This window comes from Eucalyptus grandis, chromosome 5 (assembly GCF_016545825.1).
Source record: "Eucalyptus grandis isolate ANBG69807.140 chromosome 5, ASM1654582v1, whole genome shotgun sequence".
Classification (NCBI taxonomy): domain Eukaryota; kingdom Viridiplantae; phylum Streptophyta; class Magnoliopsida; order Myrtales; family Myrtaceae; genus Eucalyptus; species Eucalyptus grandis.
Genome location: NC_052616.1, coordinates 37,390,615 through 37,413,565, shown reverse-complemented (window position 1 = coordinate 37,413,565; position 22,951 = coordinate 37,390,615). Strand labels below are relative to the sequence as shown.

Sequence of the window (22,951 nt, the reverse complement as noted above, 5' to 3'; positions counted from 1 at the left end):
GGTAGTCGATTTCGGTCAAATTGACAGAAGTCATGTAAAATTTGGCCTCACAAAGTATCCGGTAAATACGTGAAAAAGTGGGGATTTCGAATATTATGTGAGCAACTAGAGGACAACCTAAAAGTTATGTTTCAAGATAATCAGCTAATCCATCCAGCTTTACTCTACGAGATTGATCGTAAATCAACATATTCGGGGATCAAGAGTTTATTTATGTACGAAGATGGTTCCATCGAAACAAATAGACAGAAACACTTGCAAGATTATCAAAGGAGAATTGCGAAATATAATCCGTCAGTACCGAAAAGAAGCCGTGATCCATTCTACTCAGAGCAAGCGAATCATGACTGTTGACTGCCAGTTTGACCGATGGAGCGAGAGAATGATCGAGAAACTTGCTTAGGAAGCAATTCGTTGGTAAGCAACCTCCCTCATTTTATTTTATTTTGTGGGCTCTTCTCGTTCTCTTCTCTTCTCTTCTCTTTGTCTCTTTTCTTTGTTTTGCTAAATCCTCATTTTCTCCACCGACGCCACTTTCAGCATCGCGACCGATCATCATCTTCCATCCGACGCCGCCGAGCTCGCGAATTCAAGACCCCCACCTGTCAACGGAATCGACGAACAGAAGAAGTAAGTCTTCCTGAAACAGTCCCTAGCGAATCGCCGGCGACGGCGGCGGAGACCGGCGAGCGGAGGCAACGGACTACCACCGCCGACCGAAGCCATGGAAACTGATGAAGCAGCAGCTTGGGTTGAACGATTCTCTCCTGAGGTTCTGGGCTTCATTCAGATTGCTATAGATCAGCTCGATTTTGAATTCGATTTTTGCGGTGCTGCAATTGCGCGGGAACTCGAAGAATGCGTCCGTGGATTTGTTCGAGAGACGTTGAATGAGGTGTTTCTTCGTAAGTTTGGTCTGTGGATGGTTGGTAGTGAATTCACTGGCAATCGACGTTACACGCTGCAAAATCAACAACAATCCCCAGTAAGAGGTATAGCTTTTCTTTCTTTCCTTTGATAAGTGGCAATTTATTCAAAGTAGGTGAAGTCTAGGTTCAATGGAAAAACGAGCGAGGGAGAGTGAAACAATGGGAAGTAGCTTGTATGTGGTTCAATTCAGTCCGCTTTTCAGGCGAAAACTGAGCCAATTCGGGTGCTATAGGTTGGGACTCCCTTATGCGAAACCAGGCATTGCTGCGGACAACCAGCCACAATGGGGTAGGGGTCAGGGTCAGGGTTGGGGGGTGCTTTTGAGGTGTCTAGGAAATGTGGATGTGTAACATGAACAATTCCTACAGATGTGCAGCAGGCGAAAGGTTTTCTAGAAATATTTAATCGTGAGAAACTTCGATTGCTGGGATAGGGCTCTGTCTCTATGTTTTATGCAGCGCTTGAAGAGGCAAAACCCTTCTAGAATGAAGAAGATGCAGTGAGATGGCAAGCCACCAGGAAAGGTTGCTAGATGGCTTTTACCACTTGTTGACTTTGGCATTTGTGGAGAATTGAAACCAAATTTACTTGGAGCATGAGAGTAATATGGACATCAGTCGCATCCATGGATAACTAGTTAGGTGGTTATTTTTTTTCTCCCTGTGGACTGTGGGTATGAAAAAGAAACAAAATCATAAGCAGCACAGAGTTTACATAAGTTATTCAGTAGATAGAGACAAAAAAGCACAGGAAGCTGATTATCAATTCTGATTTCTAAGGCCTTTGCAACCGTTTAACGTTCTCCTTTTATGGTTATGTGCCATAGCTCTTATGGAGGAAATTGACCTAGAAGCTAAAGCTCCCGGAAGCTTCTTGAATGTTAGTGAAACCTGATTAATGAATGATGAGCTTTTGAGGTGCCAATGATAGGACACACTGGAATGAACAACATGTAGTTTCTCAAATTAGTTGTTGTTTATGCTTTAGAGCCATATCAGTTCAACAGTTAGGTGGGATTCACATCTGAATTACAGGATGAGAATGTGGTAATAACCATTGCTTGGACCTGCAAGATCTTGATCATATAGCTATGAGGCATGCATTCATTCTACCCGTAGCTATGAGACATGCTGAGTATTTCTACCGGTAGCAACTTAATGCTGATTTCCTCTTGAATTGCATGTATGCATGCGTGCATGCATGAGAGGATTTCTGACTCTTATCGTCATGTTTTCTTCTTCTAAGTAGTAACCGGACCTATTTGCTTTTCTTATGAAAGGCAAAGCTTGCTTTGGACAGCCTTGAAGTTCTAGTTGGCTAAGAAACTGATTTTCAGTTACTAGGTGATTTCAGATATGTTACCTTGTTTTCTAATTAAGATGATTAGTATTTTAGTCTAAATTAGTGAATGGTTTTACAGTCTACTTTACTTATTTATAGTATATTTTGATTGATCAGCTGTGTGATTTTTGAGGATGGGAGTGTTATTGCGACAGGAAGAAACCAGATTTATAAGCCATGAAATGTATGTGTTTGTCATTGCTTCTCCACCTCCTTCCATAAATTTTGGTCAAAGTACATTGTTAGTGTTCTAAATTGATACCCTTCATTTATACGCTCAGTAGATCATTGCTAATCATTTTATGTTTCTCCCTTAATTATTTATTCAATAGATCATACAGTAGAATATCTTAACAAATCTGTTAATAGTGGAATTTTCCATGCATACTTAGGCTGTAAAGGGGTTTTTTTTTTTTTCACATTATTCTTTCATAAGATATGACTAAAGCCAACAATAGCAATGTTCTTGATTTATTATACACAATGTGTTGCATTTTTCATTTACCATCTTGCTCTGTCTAGAGCCATATTATGGTATTTATCTGCTTTTGTGAAGTTCCTGACACTGTTTTCTTAGGACGTATTTAGCTAACTTTGGTATTTCTTTTCTTGGTATAAAAATGTATTGTGAGCATCGTATTGCCTTTTAAGATGTAAGAACCAATTCTTTAAGCACATTTCTTCGTACAATGGTCATAGTATGTTCAATCAGTCCTTTAGTATAGAGATCTATGTGAATGTTACTTATGACGGTCGGCATTCCATTTTGTGGTAAGAAAATGTAGATAAATATCTAGCATGCCATAAAGTGGCTTTAAAGATTTTCTTCATTTGACTATAACCTAAGTCAAACTTGCAGTTCAAGGTAGTTCCCATTCTTGAGGTGAACTCATTGCAAAATAAAGCTTGATCTATAATGTTCCAACCCTTTGGATTCTACATGTGTAGCACAAATCTGGATATGACACCACTAGTACTGATTAGCACAATACGACACTCTCCTATTTATGTGTGATGTCAGAAATAATTAATTATTTTGTCACAAGATGTTAAAGCATTTCATAATCATAGCATGTTCAAACAGCCCTTTAGTATAGAGATCTATGTGAATGTTACTTACGATGGTCGGCATTCCATTTTGTTGTAAGAAAATGTAGATAAATATCTAGCATTCCATAAAGTGGCTTTAAAGATTCTGTGCACTCTGGCTGACAATATGTGTGCTATTTACTGCTTTCTAATCACAGAATTTCCTCAAGGTGCCTGAGAGAAAAGCTCGATTCTTGTCCAGATCAATTTTTGTCTGTGGATGCTTGGTAGTGCATCCATTGGTAATCGACATTTCACGTAGCAAAATCAGCAACAATCCCTAGAAGGTATAGGTTTTCTTTCTCTCTTTTCATAGGTGGTAATTTATTGAAATAAGTGGGTGAAGTCTAGGTTTAAAGGAAAAACAAGCAAGGCAGAGTGCAACAAAGGGAAGTTGGGTGTACATGGGGTGGTTTAGTCCCCTTTTCAGGCAAAAAACAGAGTCAATATGTGTGCTGTAGGTTGAGAGGGAGGGAGGGATGGATTTGGGTGCTTTTGAGTTGTCTAGTAAATGTGGATGTGTAGTATGTGCCTATTATAAAGATGTGCAGTGGGTGATAGGTTTGCCAGGACAATTAAATTGTCAGAAGCTCCAATCACTGGGATAGGACTCTGTGTTAAGTTTCATAAGGCTTTTGAAGAGACAAAACCAGAGAGGAATGAAGAAGATGCAATGAGATGGCAAGCCACTGGGAAAGGTGTTTGCTTGACCGTGGAATCCTTTTACCACCTTTTGACTTTAGCACCTAGGGAGAATTTAAAACCAAATTTCCTTGGAGCGCGACAATAATGTGAACATCGGTTGTACCCATGGATAACTGGTTGGGTGGTTATTTTATTTGGCACTGTGGTGTGGATATGGAAAAAGAAAAAAATCTCGAGAAACACAAGAGTTTAAATAAGTTATTCAGTGGAATAGAGACAAAATCCCAAGATGCTGATTGTCAATTCTGATTTGTGAGGGCTTCACAATAGTTTTAGGGATCTCTCTTTATCCCCATATGCCATAGCATTTGTAAAGGAAAATGACCCAGAAGCTAAAACTCCAGGAAGCTTCTTGAATGTTTGAGTGAAACCTCATTAACGAAAGAAAAGCCTCTGAGGTACCCATGATAAGACACACTGAACTGAGCAACATGTAGTTTCTCAATTAGTTCTCATTTTTGCTGTGCTGTTGTTTGAGCCGTATCAGTTTAACTGTTAGGTGGGATTTGCATCTGTATTACAGGATGAGTATGTGGTGAGACATGCATTTATTCCATTGGTAGCTGCATAATGATACTAGAACCTTTTTACTGCCAAAGAACGTGATGCCAATTTCCTCTTGAATTTGCCTTTTATGTATGCAAGCATGCATGAGAGAATTTTGACTCTCATTCTCATATTTTTTTTCTCCTAACAAGTAACAAGATCTATTTCTTTTCTTATATAAGGCAAAGCTTGCATTGGACAGCCTTGAGGTTCCAGTTGGGTAAGATACTAGTTTTCAGTAACCAGGTGCATCGCATATATGTTACTTTTTTTTTTTTTTCTAATTAAGATGATTAGTACTTCAGTCTTAATTATTTCAGATTGGACTCTTTGATTGAGCAGCTGTGTGATTGTTGAGGATGGGAATGTTATTGCGGCAGGAAGAAACCAGACTAACAAGACACAGAATGTATGTTTATCATTACTTCTCCACCCTTTTATATAGATTTTGGCCAACAGCACTTTGTTATTGTTCCAAATTGATACCCTCAAATTATCCACTTGTAGTTGATTGTCAATCATTTTTTGTTTCTCCCTTAATATGTATTTATTAGATAATAAAATAATATATCTGAGCAAATCTGTTAATAAGTCGAATATTCCATGCATTGTTAGGTTGTAAGGGCTTTTGTTCCCATTACCCTTCATAAAGTATGGCTACATCTAACAATAACAATAATCTTGCTTTATTATGCACAATGTTTTATTTTTTTCATTTGCCGTTGTGCTATGTCTCGTAACCATATTGCGGTCTTTATATGCTAGTGTGAAGTTCCTAACATTGTTAGGCCGTATGTAGCTAGACTTTTGTTATAGTTATATGGTGTAAAAATGCATTGCAACCATTTTATTGCCTTTTAAGATGTCAGAATCTGCGCCTTGGGCAGGGTTCTTCATACAATGGCCATTTACACAACTAGTTTAAGCCTAGTTCTGGTTGAGATCATCTCTTATCTAATCAAATATTTCTGTAATCATTTATAGTCATGAGGTGACATCACTGTAGATGAATATATGGATAGTAATGGATAGTTGATGCCAAAAACCAAAGACCCGTTAGTATCTTGTGGAGCTTAATAAAAAAACAAAGGCACCTTGCTACAGGGTTATAGTTAAAAATACTGTCAGAAAAGTTGGAGGTGGCTGATTCAATGAGAAGCCTCTTATGCCTTGATCAATCTTATATGTACTCTTAATCAGTTAACTTAATGGAGAAAACACATTTCTCAAGAATTGCATTTCCAAGATTTATGTTGAAACTACCCTATGAGCAACTGTCTCTCTGACAAAGCTCCTAAGTTTTTATATGCTTGCTTTGTTTTTCTCCTTGTGCTTTCATAGGCAACCAGACATGCAGAGATGGAAGCTCTTGATGTTCTTCTTGTACAGTGGCAGAGGACTAGATTTACGGCTGCAGAAGTTGCAGAGAAGTTTTCAGCATGCTCCCTTTACATGACACGTGAACCGTGCATAATGTGTGCAGCAGCATTATCGATCATTGGTATATATCTTGATCATACTGAAATAAAACTGAACTCTGCCAAAAAAAATTATTTATAAATGATTGGATGACTCTTGCCCTTTTTAGGTATAAAGGAAGTATATTATGTTTGTGCAAATGATAAAGTTGGAGGCTGTGGCTCAACATTGTCTTTGCATTCAAGTAGCTCGAGGCATGTGTTAGGTCAGTTCCTGAACTTGCTTTTGCTGCTGGTGTTGTATCTACATAGCTTTACTTTGAAATTGTGCCATATGACAATTGACAAATAAAGCTTACTAGAGGTTTCTGATTCCTTATGTTGATAATTGATGGATGTGGGTTCATAGCGATTGTGTATGTTGTCACGTGTTGAATATTGTAACATATAACCATTAAAATAAATGGAGGTTTATGGAACTAATTTTCCATATTTTCAGTGGTTTCCTTCGTCTAAATGGAAGAAAGTGGTGTTTCTAGAAGCATCAAGAAGTCAAGTTTATAATTATTCTTTATTTTACCACTTTGTTTCCTTTTTCTTAAATTCTTTGTGACTTAATAGACATTTTCATATTCTTTTTATTTGCCCTAAAGAAATTTACAGTCCTGGAAGTGCTACAAGTTAAGCTAACATTGGTTTGTTTTATCCTTATCCCTTTCCCCACTGTTTCTTCATCTCTTCTTCTTTTTTTCACTGCTGTGAGATTATTTGATGTCTTTAATGTTATCATATTCAGTGAAAAATGCTATTTTATCTATGAGGAAGTAATGCTTTCTGATATGCCCTGGGCACTGTACCTGATAAAGAAATGTCTTTTCTTGTTTATTAGTTGCAATTGTCTCTTCTTGCATAAATGAGAGCATCTTCTTGCTAAATCGTGGCATATTGCTTGTGTTTTTAATATGATTTTTCATCTGTCTGATGCTGCCATGATCTAACATTTTATGTTTCCTAAGCTTGTTCAAACTCCTCAATTTTTTGCTCAAATGCTGTTGACAAAAAGTTTAAAAAGGATCTGTTTCATTGCGATTTGAGCAGTACATGAAGCAGCTAATCTAGATTATGGACATTGTCTTTCTGTTTACATATTAGTTTTAAAGAACGAGCTTATAGTGAGAAGAATCAAGAGAGATGTATGAAAAATGCACCTAAACAAAAAAATTTAGGTTAAGAAACAAACCATGAAAACTTTGACTTTTAGAGCTTAAGATTTATATTTATGCTTCGCTTATTAATCTGCTTATGAGTCAAAAGTATTGTGGGAAACATGAACTAGCTCATTGCCTTTCTGAGTACAACATCAAGCAAGAGGACATGTCTCGCTGATAAAGGACCACCTTGCTCATTTCCTTGCTCGGAGCTTAGAAACTAGCCCTTGGTATTGCATAGATTTATGATAGCGAGAATGAGACTTTTGTCCTAACGGTGAGCATGGTTCCTATGCAACGTTTGGAAGATGTAGCTGATTGAAACCCATCCTAGACAATACTAGTATACAAGTCATCCACAAATCTTCTCTCAATCAGATTGCTGGTGCCAAGATCTCTCTGAAGCGAAGTTGCCTGTCTGAATTAAGAGCCTCTAAGAATCATCCGGTTACAGAATGTTGTTTTTTCTCGAATGACATTAGGTTTTATGCCAAAGAGAAAATAGAATGACCAAAGGCATTGTTAAAGTAAAAAAATTTAAGCCATTGTTACCCCAAACACATTCCTCTTAAATTTGATGCAAGAATATTGCCAAGGTGAATGTCACTTAATAGAGACTAGTTAGTGTCAATTGAATCAAATGGTGCACTTTAGAGATAATTTGCTTCCGTGAAAACCTATTTCCTGGAGTACGAGACATTTCTGCAAATTGATGTCTTTGGACCAAAATGTAAGCTTTCTCAACTAAACATATTCTTTTATTGGGGAACTTGTTTTTGCATAGATAGTACCTTCTTTTGCAAAGTGCTTTGTCAATTGGTCTGATAAATATTGCTCGCATGATATTTGGACATTGTTTGCAAATATAATCTGTCTCTGGTTTTAAGCTTATGAACTGGGTAAAAATGTAGGATCATTGGAAATATTGGCTGGTTTCCACAGAAATTCCATCTCTGTTTCCCCTATCAAGTGTGTGTCGATTGATGACTGTTCCAACTGTTTTCTTATTTCTCTTTCAAGTAATGAGGATTCTGGATTAAAGGGTTTCAGATGTTGTGGAAGTATATCGGCATCACAAGCAATTCCTCTTCTGTGAGATTCTTATGAAAGAGGAGACCCTAATGGTATGAACAGCAATCAACCACTTCAAGCAGTTGAACTGCATTTAGAAAGAATGTTACAATACTACGTTAGCACCTTTTTTACATTAGATAACATGAGGGAAATGATAGTTCTTATTTCAATCGACCCACGCTTAAATACACTTTTTAAGAGGCTTTCATGAGCATAATAGACTAATTCTACTTTTTGAACCAAAGTTTACCAATTAATGAAGTTGAGCATTGTGCCTTCTAGCAACATCTCTGTGACATCCATATTTTCGGGTTTTAATTCGACTGGATAAATAGAGCCATTTTCGTTCAGTTGAAGCCAGGGATTGTGAAATTGGAATGCAAGTGGGCTATATTGATAAGGAAAAATACCAATTGGAATGACGAGGTGTTAAATGAAATTATGGGAGTCAATTTAAATTGAATCAAGTGGAATTAAGGCCCAATTGGAAAGAAAACCTAGCAAATTCGTATGCCACACATACCCCCACATTTTGGCCTATCTAAAGGCTTCTAGAAGGGATAGAATTGACAAGAAATTGTGAGTGGAAGGTGACATCACATGAGGTAGTGGTGGGCCAAGTGTGTGATGACCTAAGAGAGAGAAAGTGTGAGAGGAAGAGGGGAAATTGAATTTTCTTCCTCCCTCTCTCCTCCGTCGACGGATCCATCCCCATCTTCTTCTTCCTTTTCTCCAAACCTCCATGGGAGCGGAAGACCAGAGAAGCAGAAGCAGCTGCCGTCATCGCCTCTTGCCACCGTGCGCCGCCACTTCGACCCGTCGGAGTCCCCTCGCCCTCCACCGGCCTTGGCTAGCTCGAATCAGCCACGGATCCGCCCCTTCCAGCAGCGATCGGAGAAGTCGAAAATGGGTTTGCAAAGAATGTTTGGCCCGTTTTGGCCGCCTTCCCGAGCCGGATGCTCGGCCCGCTTTGAGGAAAGTCGATCCTCGCGTCGAGCCCGTCGTTTTGAGTGAGTTTTACTCACTAATGCTTTCTTAGTTTGCTAATTATACTTAAAGGTTGATTAGTGTTAATTAAGTGTAATTAGGTTGTTAGATTAGAATGGATTAGGGATTATTAGTTAATTGCTTTGTATATTAGTGATGTAATTAGTGTAATTAGATAGAGAACTGCTTGTAGTATTTATTGGATGCTTCTTGGGATTTTTCCCGTCCCTTATCGGGTGTTAATTAAGCGATTCGGGCCTAGGTGGTATTTTTAGGAATTAAATATTAATTTTCGAAATTAATTATTTAATTATTTATTTCTCGGAAATTCAACCGGGATGGCCAAAGACCGGGATTTTATGCTGATGATCGTGGCGCAGTCCGTTTATTTAATTGAGCTTTATATTGTGCTAAATTGAATTTATTGTATTTATTTATTTAATTTTCGAAATTAATTATTTAATTATTTATTTTCCGAAAATTCAACTGGGATGGCCGGTGATCGGAATTTCGTGCTGATTGTCGTGGAGCAGTCCGTTTATTTATTTGAGCTTTCATTCGTGTCGAATTGATTTAATGGTGCATTTTTAAGTATGTTATTAAATAATGCAATTTTGGCCTTGTGATTGAGAATTGGTCGGATATCGTTTGTTAGTATCGAAAGTGAGTTGGTAAATCACCTTGAGGATGCACGTGGCCCGATGAATTGGAATATCACTTGGGAAAGACATGTGGCTCGGTGATTTGATATGTCATCTTGGCGAAAAGATAGCCTTAGAGAATGCACGTGGCTCGGAGACTCGGTATGTCTTCCCGGAGAATGCACGTGGCTCGGTGACATAGTATGACATCTTGAGAGGGTCGGGTGGGACCGTAAAGCCACTAGTTCTTGAGAGGGTCGGGTGGGACCGTAAAGCCACTAGTTCTTGAGAGGGTCGGGTGGGACCGAAAAGCCACTAGTTCTCGAGAGGGTCGGGTGGGACCGTAAAGCCACTAGTTCTCGAGAGGGTCGGGTGGGACCGTAAAGCCACTAAATCCAAGGAATTGCTTGGTGTTGGATGAATGACCTAGAAATGATTCGACTAGGTTGATTGATCGATGATTCGATCTGAGAATGTTCTGATGTGATTCATTGTCTTGGTTTGATGTCGTGAATTGAATGATTAAAGGGAGATGATCGTGAGTGGTCTCACCGATGTGAAATCGACTAAGTCGATTAGATCGATGCTTCGATCGTGATGTGATTGCTTGCGTGCTTATTCGATCTCGTACTAATATGCGGGTGGAATCTCGAGGCTAAGGTAAGTCTTCTAATTCATGTTGTGCGTAGGCAGCCCTAAGGTGTATTAGTTTACTAATCGGGTCTTAGGGGGTAGAACTTGCTGAGACGTGGTCTCAGTGGTTATTGAATAACCATTTCAGGACCTGGATGAGGAGCCTAAGGAGCATGAATCGATGAGGAGGTCCCGATGAGGAAACCGAAGAGGAGTACGTGGAGGAGGACCCCGAGTACGACCCGGATGAGGACTAAGATCCCGTCCAAGATTGTCGACCTTGTTTGCATGTAAAAAGTTGTAGTTGTGAATTTTCAGTATGAAAAATGTATGGCCTGCTTTTCTATCCCATTGCTTTATTGTCTGGGGATTTATAATTGCTTCCGCATGTGCATATATAAATGAAAGGGTCGGCGATACATAGTCCTGGGATATCGCATTCTAAAATCGACCAAGTAGAAGGATGTGCGCGCGTCCGAGGATCGGGGCGTGACATCCCCTTTTTGTGGTATCAGAGCAATGGTTAGGTATTGGAGTGATAAGGTGCGATGACCTATGGGATAGTAGTAGGAAAGGCCTTTAAATTCATGACTGGTGCATGTGTTTGATAGTTGATTGGTAGAATTGTTTGTCATGTGTGAATCGATTGCTTTTAATCGTTGTGGATTCGGAAGGCGAGTGTTGACTCGCCCTTGAGCGTAAGAGTGCCACCGCAGTTGGCACTAGTGTAGCATCGTTGATTGATCCTAAGCCCGATAAGATTGATTTGATGCAAGTGTTTCTTGGGATCTGAATGAGCCGGTAAGATCGGGATCAAGTTGTTGTTGTTGCTACCTTTGTTGAGGTCCAACTTGGAAGGTTGATCAGAGAATATCTTTCGATATCTGAGTCAAGATTCAGTGCAAGCAGATTGGGAATTTGGTCAGGGTAAAGACTGATGTTGAGAGAATGATATTCTATTCCACCCAATAGGAAATGTGGCATAGTCAGGTCAGCATTCAGATTAATGGAACGTGTTGTTCTATGGAAGATGGTATGAATCAGTCTCGTGTATTTTGAGGACAGGAAATTGTGGTAAGTGTCGCCAGTACGGACAGTGATTTATGGTGTATCCGCATAAGAAGATGGAATCTTGACAACAGTTACTGCTGTCACTGTTGGTAGAACAGTTCAGGAGAAGTGCGCCATAGAACGCACTGTGGAAATTCCGGATAGGTCTTTGGTACAAGAAATAGTGCATCCTAGCACTTGACAAGAGGTAGAAGACTCACCGGATAGGTGTCGAAATTGTAGAAGAAAACCTGGATGAATTCGGTATCCGGTATGATGAGAAGACCCGAAATGAAACCGACTCGGCATTAGACGGAGGAAGAATGTTTTGGGGGAAAATTCTATCAGAGTATCGTAGCAGAGTTTGGATGAAGTTTGGGGAACTTCAGTTTATTGAAATAAGTGGAAGAAAGGGGAATCACCAGTTATTGTTCTTTGGATTAATAGAACCGAAGGTACGGATGTGAAGATTGATGAATGAGGAATTCATGCATATTAGTGCATCGCTTTAAGGAACATCGGTTTTGTGGAAAGAGAAATGAAAATGGTTCATTGCAATCATGCATCAACCATTGTCAACTTAATTGGGTGACTTGTTATAAAGAGTGTTGATGTCTTTAATGATCGACTTGAGGACAGGTTATCTTCAGTTGAGAACCAAGAAAGAGGTTATACTGAAGACAACACTTCGCACTTGATTTAGCCCTTGTGAGAATAATGTAAAGCCATTTGATTTGACGAATGCTCCAGTCGCTGTCATGGATTTGACAGACTGAGTGTTCAAAGAATATCTAGATCAATGGTGATCGTGTGGTGTAACGACATTCTAGGGTGTTCATTAAGTGTTGAAGATCACGAGAGCCCCTAAGAATGGTCATGTGATTACAGGTAAATGAATCTTCATGGACCCAATCAAGATCGAATCAGTTGTTAGTGGATCGGGATTGGCAATAAGGTCAGAGATCAGAAGCCGTGTGGATTGGACAGATTACAACAGAATGTTCGTGAGAGAATTTTCAGCATCAACATCATCGTGAGGTTGATCTCTTAAGAAAGAAGAGAAATTCATCAGCATAGACAAGTACGAGGATAGTTTCCAAAGCTTAAATAAGAACTGACTATCGTACTTGTGCTAAACTTTTCGTTTGACTCTAGAAAGCATGGAATCTTTAGTGATGTGTCTTGTAGAGGATGGGTATGCATTGATACAACATGAGAAGATTGTTGTATCACCGTTCCGCCAATTGAGACCAATAAGTGGAATATGAAGCGGTGTCGTGAACTAGAATTTTGGTAGAACTATAATAGTGATATTGGATATCACCTTGGAGGAACGAAATGAGTCATTAAGGTGTTGAGCCGAGAGTCTTCAGTTGTGCATAGACTGGCTAAAGTGTAGACTTTACTTGAAAAGACTTCGAAGTTTGGTTTTCAAATTTGAGGTAGGCTACCTTTTGAATTTTATAGCCTCCCTCAAGATTGAACCAAATGTTCAAGTTAGAGTCGGCGCCTAGTTGGCGTACAAAGATGTTAAGAAGATCTTATAAGAGGATACTGTAAGAAAGAACCCGACTTTAAGATTTCGAGGATGGAAAGTTCAGCTTCCATGAGTGATTGAATACACTTGACAAAGTGTAGCACTCGGGGAAAAGATCTTGTCGAAGTTCACTATAGTATTGCGCTTTTGACCAGATGGTGCAAGTAAATCGAAATCGGCATCGGCTAGATTAGTAAGGCGATATGAAGATAGATATCGCTGAGCAGGTTGCAAGTGTCAGAAGTATCAGTAAGTGGAAGCTCGGTAATGCGAACCGGGAGAATTTTTATCATCACTTGAGAGTCCCAAGTGGGAATGGAAATATATCACAATGGAACATTGTGATGGGCTTACTAAGGATTCAGGGGATTACTGATACCATTTGAGAATAGTGGTTGATCGATAGATGGAGTTGGTCCACTTTGGTACAGTACGAATAGACCTTGTTTTGAGTGGGTAACATTCAGATTTCGGGCTCGATTTCGATTAGATAAATTGGGCATTTCATCGACGTGATTATAGTATTTTTCTCTGAGTTGGCCACTCATGAGATAACTAGACTAGTCATGAGTTATTAAGGACCTTAAGGCAAATAGACTTGAGAATTCGACCATGGGTCGACTTCTCGACCGTGCTCATCTTTAGAGATCATTGCGGCACAGTATAAAACCCGATTTGAAATCAAAGATAGATCGGTTCGACTGAGATGAATGACCGATCGTGGGTGACTCCACTAAATTGGAAAATTCTCATCGACCGACACTAATTTGACGTTTCTATCGTTTTGGCGCCCTGTGTCCGTATTTGAATCTTTGAGATTTTCACGACAATCGAGAGTCGCTAATGGGTCGAGTGGGTTCATTGTGGTTCGAAGAAAATCGACCACGGGTCATTTGTCCTAAAAAGCTCTGAACACTACCCAGTAGCCTAGGTCACACTAAAAGCGTGTCGGAATGAAATTAACCGCCAATCTAAGTTCGATTTCAGAAATTGAAGATTCTATCTTGTCACAGAGTGGATATATCGAAGTGTATGTGCATAAGATGATTCGCAGGCATGGAGTGCCGGGGATGAATTATATTTCAAATCTAGATCAGAGATTACAAGTTTGGCAGAGTTTTCAGAGGGTTCTTTCTTAAGCAGTGTTATAGAAGAGGGTACAGAATTTCAGTGGTGAAAAGAAAGTGAATAAAGATTACAGGCCAAAGTCAGTACAGTAGTCAGTGATTGCAGTTGCCAAGATCAGTGCTAGAGTTATATTAGATCTTGACCAGAGGTTCCCAGTTTCAGCAGATTAGTCAGATAGTTTCCTTTTAATCAGTGCTGAGCAAAGTGTGCAGGATTTCAGTCGGTTGGGAGGAGATCAGAAATCAGAAAGTCGCAAGTCCAAAGTCAGCTCAGAAATCGGTGTTTACGGTTGTCGATCAATGTCGAGTAAAGACTGCTCAGAACTGTCAGAAAGCTTGAATCGTTGAGGTTCGAAGGTTCATTAGGGAGTCGAGAAGAAGAGATCAGATGTGAATGATGGAGTGTCATATATGAGAAACACAGTTCAGTTGTTGGTTCAGAAAGAGCAGAGTTTGTGTACCAAGATGATCTCCTTAATCAAAATGGTCGGACAGCATCACAAGCCCGAAGGATTAGCATGGGAAAAAGTGAGACTCGATGAGACGACAATTTCCTCACCTTTTGTATAAGGATTGGTAAAAGTTTAAATTTCGAGGACGAAATTTTTATAAGAGGGGAAGAGTTGTGACATCCATATTTTCGGGTTTTAATTCGACTGGATAAATAGAGCCATTTTCGTTCGATTGAAGCCGGGATTGTGAAATTGGAATGCAAGTGGGCTATATTGATAAGGAAAAATACCAATTGGAATGACGAGGTGTTAAATGAAATTATGGGAGTCAATTTAAATTGAATCAAGTGGAATTAAGGCCCAATTGGAAAGAAAACCTAGCAAATTCGTATGCCACACATACCCCCACATTTTGGCCTATCTAAAGGCTTCTAGAAGGGATAGAATTGACAAGAAATTGTGAGTGGAAGGTGACATCACATGATGTCATGGTGGGCCAAGTGTGTGATGACCTAAGAGAGAGAGTGTGTGAGAGGAAGAGGGGAAATTGAATTTTTCTTCCTCCCCTCTCTCCTCCGTCGACGGATCCATCCCCATCTTCTTCTTCCTTTTCTCCAAACCTCCATGGGAGCGGAAGACCGAGAGAAAGCGAAGCGAGTGCCGTCATCGCCTCTTGCCACCGTGCGCCGCCACTTCGACCCGTCGAGTCCCTCGCCCTCCACCGGCCTTGGCTAGCTCGAATCAGCCCCGGATCTGCCCCTTCCAGCAGCGATCAGAGAAGTCAGAAAATGGGTTTGCAGCAACTGTTTGGCCCGTTTTGGCCGCCTTCCCGAGCCCGGATGCTCGGCCCGCTTTGAGGAAAGTCGATCCTCGCGTCGAGCCCGTCGTTTTGAGTGAGTTTTACTCACTAATGCTTTCTTAGTTTGCTAATTATACTTAAAGGTTGATTAGTGTTAATTAAGTGTAATTAGGTTGTTAGATTAGAATGGATTAGGGATTATTAGTTAATTGCTTTGTATATTAGTGATGTAATTAGTGTAATTAGATAGAGAACTGCTTGTAGTATTTATTGGATGCTTCTTGGGATTTTTCCCGTCCCTTATCGGGTGTTAATTAAGCGATTCGGGCCTAGGTGGTATTTTTAGGAATTAAATATTAATTTTCAAATTAATTATTTAATTATTTATTTCTCGGAAATTCAACTGGGATGGCCGGTGACCGGGATTTTATGCTGATGATCGTGGCGCAGTCCGTTTATTTAATTGAGCTTTATATTGTGCTAAATTGAATTTATTGTATTTATTTATTTAATTTTCGAAATTAATTATTTAATTATTTATTTTCCGAAAATTCAACTGGGATGGCCGGTGATCGGAATTTCGTGCTGATTGTCGTGGAGCAGTCCGTTTATTTATTTGAGCTTTCATTCGTGTCGAATTGATTTAATGGTGCATTTTTAAGTATGTTATTAAATAATGCAATTTTGGCCTTGTGATTGAGAATTGGTCGGATATCGTTTGTTAGTATCGAAAGTGAGTTGGTAAATCACCTTGAGGATGCACGTGGCCCAGTGAATTGGAATATCACTTGGGAAAGACATGTGGCTCGGTGATTTGATATGTCATCTTGGCGAAAAGATAGCCTTAGAGAATGCACGTGGCTCGGAGACTCGGTATGTCTTCCTGGAGAATGCACGTGGCTCGGTGACATAGTATGACATCTTGAGAGGGTCGGGTGGGACCGTAAAGCCACTAGTTCTTGAGAGGGTCGGGTGGGACCGTAAAGCCACTAGTTCTTGAGAGGGTCGGGTGGGACCGAAAAGCCACTAGTTCTCGAGAGGGTCGGGTGGGACCGTAAAGCCACTAGTTCTCGAGAGGGTCGGGTGGGACCGTAAAGCCACTAAATCCAAGGAATTGCTTGGTGTTGGATGAATGACCTAGAAATGATTCGACTAGGTTGATTGATCGATGATTCGATCTGAGAATGTTCTGATGTGATTCATTGTCTTGGTTTGATGTCGTGAATTGAATGATTAAAGGGAGATGATCGTGAGTGGTCTCCCTGATGTGAAATCGACTAAGTCGATTAGATCGATGCTTCGATCTGTGATGTGATTGCTTGCGTGCTTATTCGATCTGTACTAATATGCAGGTGGAATCTGAGGCTAAGGTAAGTCTTCTAATTCATGTTGTGCGTAGGCAGCCCTAAGGTGTATTAGTTTACTAATCGGGTCTTAGGGGTAGAACTTGCTGAGACGTGGTCTCGGTGGTTATTGAATAACCATTTCGGGACCTGGATGAGGAGCCTAAGGAGCATGAATCTGATGAGGAGGTCCCGATGAGGAAACCGAAGAGGAGTACGTGGAGGAGGACCCCGAGTACGACCCGGATGAGGACTAAGATCCCGTCCGTATTGTCGACCTTGTTTGCATGTAAAAGTTGTAGTTGTGAATTTTCAGTATGAAAAATGTATGGCCTGCTTTTCTATCCCATTGCTTTATTGTCTGGGGATTTATAATTGCTTCCGCATGTGCATATATAAATGAAAGGGTCGGCGATACATAGTCCTGGGATATCGCATTCTAAAATCGACCAAGTAGAAGGATGTGCGCGCGTCCGAGGATCGGGGCGTGACAATCTCCCTGAAAGAACCTTCTAGAAAAAGCTCTCCTTTAAAATGTAATATTATGGTTTTCCTAGAACTCATGCCCTTCCATATCGATTAAGAAGAATTTAGGAAGACTCTTTCTCTTTCTACTTTCCAGTCAATTCTCTCAACAAGCTATAGGAAGTGCTATTGCTGGCGCTTCCAGTGATTGCATATCTTGCTGAACAAATCTCTCTCTCGCGCGCGCGCGCACGTCCGCACACACACACTTGTCCATATGTAAAACATTTGCTGGAGTTCAAATAGTTGTTGTATCTCTGATCTGGGGAATTATCTGTGCATCCCAGGTAAATAAAGCTGGCCCAGTGGAATGTTCTGTAATGATTGCAAGCATAGAACTATGGGTTATTGGTAGGATAAGAACCCATTTAGAAGTTTAGAATCCATTCAGAAGTTTTCTCCATCAAGGATAAGGTGCTTATTTTTAGATGCTGAGGACACTTATCCGGACTGACAAAAAGTGTAGTTGCTTGAGTGGAGCGGTGATCAGCCATATAATGGTTGCTTTGAATGGGCGTAGAGTTTGCCCTGTAAACAAAAACTAGAGTTTCAGATGCCCAGTCTTTATTTATTGGCCAATTTTCGGATGCCCTGTCTGTCATTTGTGGCTTTCCTCTAGACTGGGTATTTTTAGCCAGATTGCCATTCAACAAATGGGATGTCATGTTCTTAATAGCAAGGTGCAGAATTTACTTAGTAAGCCAAAAGTAGAGTTTTTGATGCCCACTCCTTTTTTTGGCAAATTTTTCAGCTGCCCTGTTTTATCATATGTAGCTTTACTCTAGACTGATTGCCATTTGAGAAATGGGATGTCATGTCCTTGGTTAAGGAAATAGATGTAGTGCAATATCTTAGTAATTGATAATCCATTGGTTAGACTAGTTAGAGAGACATATCTTTTTGCTTGATCCCTATCATGAATTACTAAACATATATGGTTTTGGGTCGAGCAATTCTCCAAGTTGAGCTCTTCAGTAGCAAATATATCAAGAGACTGATTAGACCATAGTTTTTAAGCCTGAGACAAATTGGCACTCTTTGGAAACTCATTATGTTCAAACATGGCCGTAAAATAATTTGTCTTCGCAATGATAAAATCAACTTTGTTCATGTTGCTTCTCCATTTTTGTAGAACCCGGGTACATGCATATCATTTCTCTTTGCCTTTTTGTCCCCTTCCTTTTCCATTCATTTATTGTTGATGACATTGTGGAAACTATGAATTGTTCGACTGTTATATATACACTGAATGCTGATATTTGGTTTTCAGCTCCAAAGCCTCACAGGTCACGGGTTACTCAAGCTTCTCATTGGATCATCATGTTGATTCTTCCTGTTGAATCCTCTCATAGCTTTACACAACTAGGTAAGACCTTTGAATATATGATTCCTTGCTTTTTCTGAACATCAAGCGTACTTTTGATGCACCTCTACTACATATTGAATGATTATGAGTTACTTTTGCATATAACTCATGGTGCGACCCTTGCATATGAATATTATAGCCTGTTAACAACGGAATGGGACAGACTAGGGCATTGTGGCAGTATGATATGATGCTCATGCTGAGAATGAATATACCTATGGCTATAGATTTCCTTGTATGATGGTAAGTCAATCACAATGAGGACACCAGAAAAGGTCTTCAAGATGACGTTAGACAACATCCTTTCTATTCAGTCCTGATTCTTACTTTGTTCTGATTATATTGTTCATTGTTCTTATTCCCGTTAGTTAATCTCTTCAATTGACCATTAGTCAAACTGGCTGTTCAAGGTAGTTTTTATTCTTCAGGTGAACTCATCTCAAAATAACTTTTGGCCTATAGTTTTGTGACTCATTGTATTTTACATGTAAAGTGCAAATTCGGATGTGAAATCATCGGTGCTGATTCTAGCATATAATAAGATTCTCTCCTGTTTGAGTATGATGTTAGAAACAGTTGATGTAGTTGAACATCTAGCATCCCATAAAGTGTTTTCAAATGATTCACTGCACTGTTAGCTGACATTTACTGCTTTTCCAATTTCAGAACTTCATCAGGAGACCTGAGAAAGGAAGCGTGATGCACGTCCAAATCAGTTTTTGTCCAGATGTTCATGTGTTTACTAAGGGTTGCAGCTATGATACCAAGTCCATTTCATGCTTTAAGTTGATTATCAGATTGTTAAAACAGTTTACGACAAAATTTATGCTTAACTACATCTAGGTCTTAATGGGTGGGGAACACGCCCATTTCCATTGCAGCATAATTATCCATGTCAGGGATTGATTTTTTGCTGATGAGTGAGGAGTCCATTATATTCTAATATGTGCACGGGCACAAGTAAGATTGTAGATTACATGGGCCCGCACAAATTTAATATGTCGCTTGCGAGGCCCAGGAATAATTATTTAAATAAAATAAGGTCGGGGGCTAATAAGAAGTAGGGGCATGAATAAAAATGCAAGCGCAATGAAAGTGTCAGGTTGGTGAAGATCGATTAATTATCACATGTATCATCGGATCTGTTCGCCTTCTTGTTGCGGTGTATATGCCTAGGACCTTCAAAAAGTATTATGCTGTGTATTATAAGGTCAAGGATGTATAAAATGAATTTATATTATATGAGCTCTTTGTGCTTTTTTTCAGACAATTTTATGTCGGTTTCTATAAATGAATTACCAAGAGGTGCAGTTGAGATCTTTGTTCTTGGTTTGAGCTGGCGAACTTAGGGGCAAATTATATGGTTCTTGCTCGATTCGGTTGCTGAAGCTTTGATTTGTTCAAAGTTGCGGTGTCCTCCCTCCCTCCCTCCCTCTCTCTTCCTCCCTCCTTCCCTCCTCTCTCTGTGCTGTGTTGCGGAGTGAAATCAATTTGGGGCAAGTTTTATGATTGTCCCGCTTGATTTGATCTCTCACTATAAAGCTCGAGTTGATCGTTGAAACTCGATTAATTCAAAGTCATCATATTAAAAAAGCACTAAACCCTAGCAATGTATTTTTTCTCTCGCCCATGTTAGAGTTTTCTCTCGCGTCTAGGTCGAGATATTCGCCATGTCTTCATCTTCAACCGTTCTTCGTCTGATCTGTGCTTTCCTTTTGCACTTTCGGAGCTCGTCGCTACTTCTACCTTAATTGTATCCGTTCTTCTTTCACTCTTCTGCATGCACATCTTCTTCCTATACTTCCAGTCCTCACCTTATTCTCGTTCTGGAGTTTTTCCTCATTATCTCTTCACTTCTGATTTTTCCAGCTTTGCATGTAGCCGATCTGTAACATGCAACCCTTGCAATCCTTAGTTTCAGTCCTACTTTCTACAAATAATCTATCCTAGTGTTCTTCGGTTCTTACATCAATGGATGAAAGGGACGATACCTCAGAATTGCTTCTCTATGCGTCGCTGGGTCAACTATGCTCGAATGTCAGAGCCGGAGGTGGGATGATTTTCCTTCCTCGGCCAAACTGCACGATTGTCGTCTTATCTTGGTGGGTAATGTTTTTACTAATCCTTCTGTCAACATATCAGCATTTCAAGTTGCAATGAAGAAAGCCTGGAGAATCGAACATGTAGAGATTACTCCGAGATCTGAGCTGTATTTAATCAAATTTCGAAATGAATTAGAGCGAAGGCGTGTCTGGATGGGAGCCCTTGGCTGTTTTCTGGCCACTTGGTTAATCTTCGCCCATGGCAACCCATCACTCCTTTGCAACATTATGATTTTAGTAAGTGTATGTTTTGGGTGCATGTTGTTGGATTACCTTTGGAGTGGACTTCTCCTCATATTCTGCGTAGAGTCTCTCGGTTAGGCAAAGTTCAGGATGTGAAAACTGATAACTCTGCAAGAATACGGATTGAATTAGATTTGAAAGCACCTTTGAAAAATGGCAAACTCATAAGTATTGAAGGAAAAACTCTCTGGTTGGATTTTCGGTATGAGCGGTTGTCACATTATCATTACTCTTGTGGACGTCTCGGGCATTATGTCGCTAATGTCCGAGGTTCCTTATGATGAATCCCAATTTGACGGTCGTGACACGATGATCTATGGACCTTGGCTGAGAGCAGAGCTTAAACAATTTAGTCCATACTGGGATGCTTTTTATCAACCTAAATCCCCTAGTGAGACAATGGACGAAGCAGTACCTGAAACTCCTCCTCCATTTCAGTCTGCACTCCTCGCTCTTCCATCTATTCCTGCCAAGGTGGATGTAACTTTGAATCTGGTATACAACACGAACCTTCCGGGCGCTTGAATGTTGTCAATCCCTCTCTCGTTATTACTACGGATCTCGTCCACAGCGAGACAAGATGAAAGCTACTCAGCCTGTACAATGGATAAACAGACAACGAAGCGATCTAAGATCACTCGTCCTCTGTCTCTTGGGGGCTCTAGTAAAAAATCTAAACGCTATGCACCTTATGATGTGACCTTTCCTTCATCTACGGTATGGATGAGTCCCTTCTTTTGGATGCCCCGATTTTGAGGCAACTTTTCCGATCTTCGGGCTTTGGCGGCTGGCCCTCAACCCACCGGTTCCAAATGAATCTTCTCTCTTGGAATTGTCGGGATTGGGCAATCCCGACAATTCAAGCCTTAAAGGCGATGATAGCTGTGATAAGCCCGATATTTTGTTCTTAATGGAAACGAAGCATAATCAGAATTTTGTGAATAGGATACAGCGGAAGTTACATTTCACTCACTCTTATGTGAAGGACCCCGTCGGCTTCAAGGAGGCCTCGCTCTGTTTTGGAATGACACTTTTGAAGTTTCTCTTGTTCATTTGGATGATCAGTTTGTTGATTTCATTGCCTGTGATCCTCGAACTTCTGTCTCTATGCATATCACTTGCTTGCATGCTCCCCCATCATATCAACTCCGTCAAGAGTTCTGGGATACTATCAGAATTATACATGCTGCCAATCATTTACCTTGGATCTGTCTTGGTGACTTTAATGATTTCCTTTCTCCCTGGGAGAAGATGGGTAAGAGACCTGCATCCACTTCGAGAATGACCTCTTTTCGGAACCTAATTAATGATTGTGCCCTTCTAGAACTACACAGTAAAGGCTGTGAATTTACCTGGTCCAATCACCGTGAAGGGGATGATCTTGTAAAGGAGAAGTTAGATCGGGCGTTTTGTTCTCTGGATTGGCTGACGTCTTTCCCTTCTGCAGAAGTTTATGCTTTACCTCCTGTGGGCTCGGATCACTGCCCTTTGCTGTTGCAAGCGCGTCCCCCATCTGTCAGACGTACAAAAATGTTTCACTACGAAGCTTTCTGGAACCTCAATCATGAGTGTCACGACATAGTTTCAAAGACATGGGACAATGGTAGTACCTCATTGCTTCCGAAGTTACGGGCGATTGCTCTCCGATTATCTAGCCGGAGCGAGAAAAAGGTTCAGCAACAGTCACCAGCGTATCTCTCATTTGCATTCTCAACTGCAATCAATCATTAATCGACCGTTTTATCAAAGAGGGGATAAAGAGCAAGCTCATGCAATCCGATGTGAAATTCATCAATTATGGACTCGAGAGGAACAGTGCAGGCTATGCGTTCCCG

At 40.2% G+C, this 22,951-nt stretch overlaps 2 protein-coding genes and 2 long non-coding RNA genes across 10 annotated transcripts; 3 read left to right on the top strand and 1 right to left on the bottom strand.

Moving 5' to 3' along the window:
• The first annotated feature begins 491 nt into the window (after window positions 1-491).
• Window positions 492-4,656, top strand: LOC104446632. Of its 6 annotated transcripts, none has more exons than XR_005551264.1 (4): window positions 492-992; window positions 1,299-1,454; window positions 2,179-2,455; window positions 3,519-4,656. XR_005551264.1 is itself a non-coding variant. In XM_039312833.1 (2 exons), the coding sequence occupies exons 1-2, from the start codon at window positions 725-727 to the stop codon at window positions 3,536-3,538; spliced, it is 288 nt and encodes a 95-aa protein (XP_039168767.1). In that variant the 5' UTR covers window positions 509-724; the 3' UTR covers window positions 3,539-4,656. The 6 variants fall into 6 exon arrangements, 1 of the variants encoding a protein (XP_039168767.1); XR_005551267.1 differs by lacking the exon at window positions 1,299-1,454 and having other exon boundaries at window positions 494-905; window positions 2,179-2,273; window positions 2,389-2,455; XR_005551265.1 differs by lacking the exon at window positions 1,299-1,454 and having other exon boundaries at window positions 500-992; window positions 2,179-2,273; window positions 2,389-2,455.
• A 43-nt stretch (window positions 4,657-4,699) lies between these two features.
• On the top strand, window positions 4,700-6,381 carry LOC120293881 (tRNA-specific adenosine deaminase TAD2-like). The gene is made up of 5 exons (XM_039313666.1): window positions 4,700-4,709; window positions 4,771-4,831; window positions 4,954-5,020; window positions 5,953-6,112; window positions 6,200-6,381. Exons 1-5 carry the CDS (start codon window positions 4,700-4,702, stop codon window positions 6,379-6,381), a joined length of 480 nt encoding a protein of 159 aa, XP_039169600.1.
• A 1,858-nt stretch (window positions 6,382-8,239) lies between these two features.
• Window positions 8,240-20,088, top strand: LOC104444957. Of its 2 annotated transcripts, XR_005551278.1 has the most exons (3): window positions 8,240-8,361; window positions 18,676-18,771; window positions 19,438-20,088. It is a non-coding gene; the product is annotated as an uncharacterized LOC104444957 (long non-coding RNA). The 2 variants fall into 2 exon arrangements; XR_005551277.1 differs by lacking the exon at window positions 8,240-8,361 and having other exon boundaries at window positions 18,465-18,771.
• A 2,076-nt stretch (window positions 20,089-22,164) lies between these two features.
• Window positions 22,165-22,745, bottom strand: LOC120293478. Its single transcript, XR_005551286.1, has 3 exons — window positions 22,727-22,745; window positions 22,469-22,629; window positions 22,165-22,380 (listed from the first exon to the last, which is right to left on the bottom strand). It is a non-coding gene; the product is annotated as an uncharacterized LOC120293478 (long non-coding RNA).
• Between the last annotated feature and the right edge of the window lie 206 nt (window positions 22,746-22,951).

What these genes read in the sequence shown, in the direction of transcription:
- LOC104446632 (XM_039312833.1), top strand. Translation starts at nt 725, where the DNA reads ATGGAAACTGATGAAGCAGCAGCTTGGGTTGAACGATTCTCTCCTGAG. An exon ending in ACAACAATCCCCAGTAAGAG is followed by an intron (nt 993 to 3,518) that starts GTATAGCTTTTC and finishes TTCTAATCACAG; the next exon opens with AATTTCCTCAAGGTGCCTGA.
- LOC120293881 (XM_039313666.1), top strand. An exon ending in AGCCTTGAGGTTCCAGTTGG is followed by an intron (nt 4,832 to 4,953) that starts GTAAGATACTAG and finishes TTGATTGAGCAG; the next exon opens with CTGTGTGATTGTTGAGGATG. An exon ending in AGACTAACAAGACACAGAAT is followed by an intron (nt 5,021 to 5,952) that starts GTATGTTTATCA and finishes GTGCTTTCATAG; the next exon opens with GCAACCAGACATGCAGAGAT.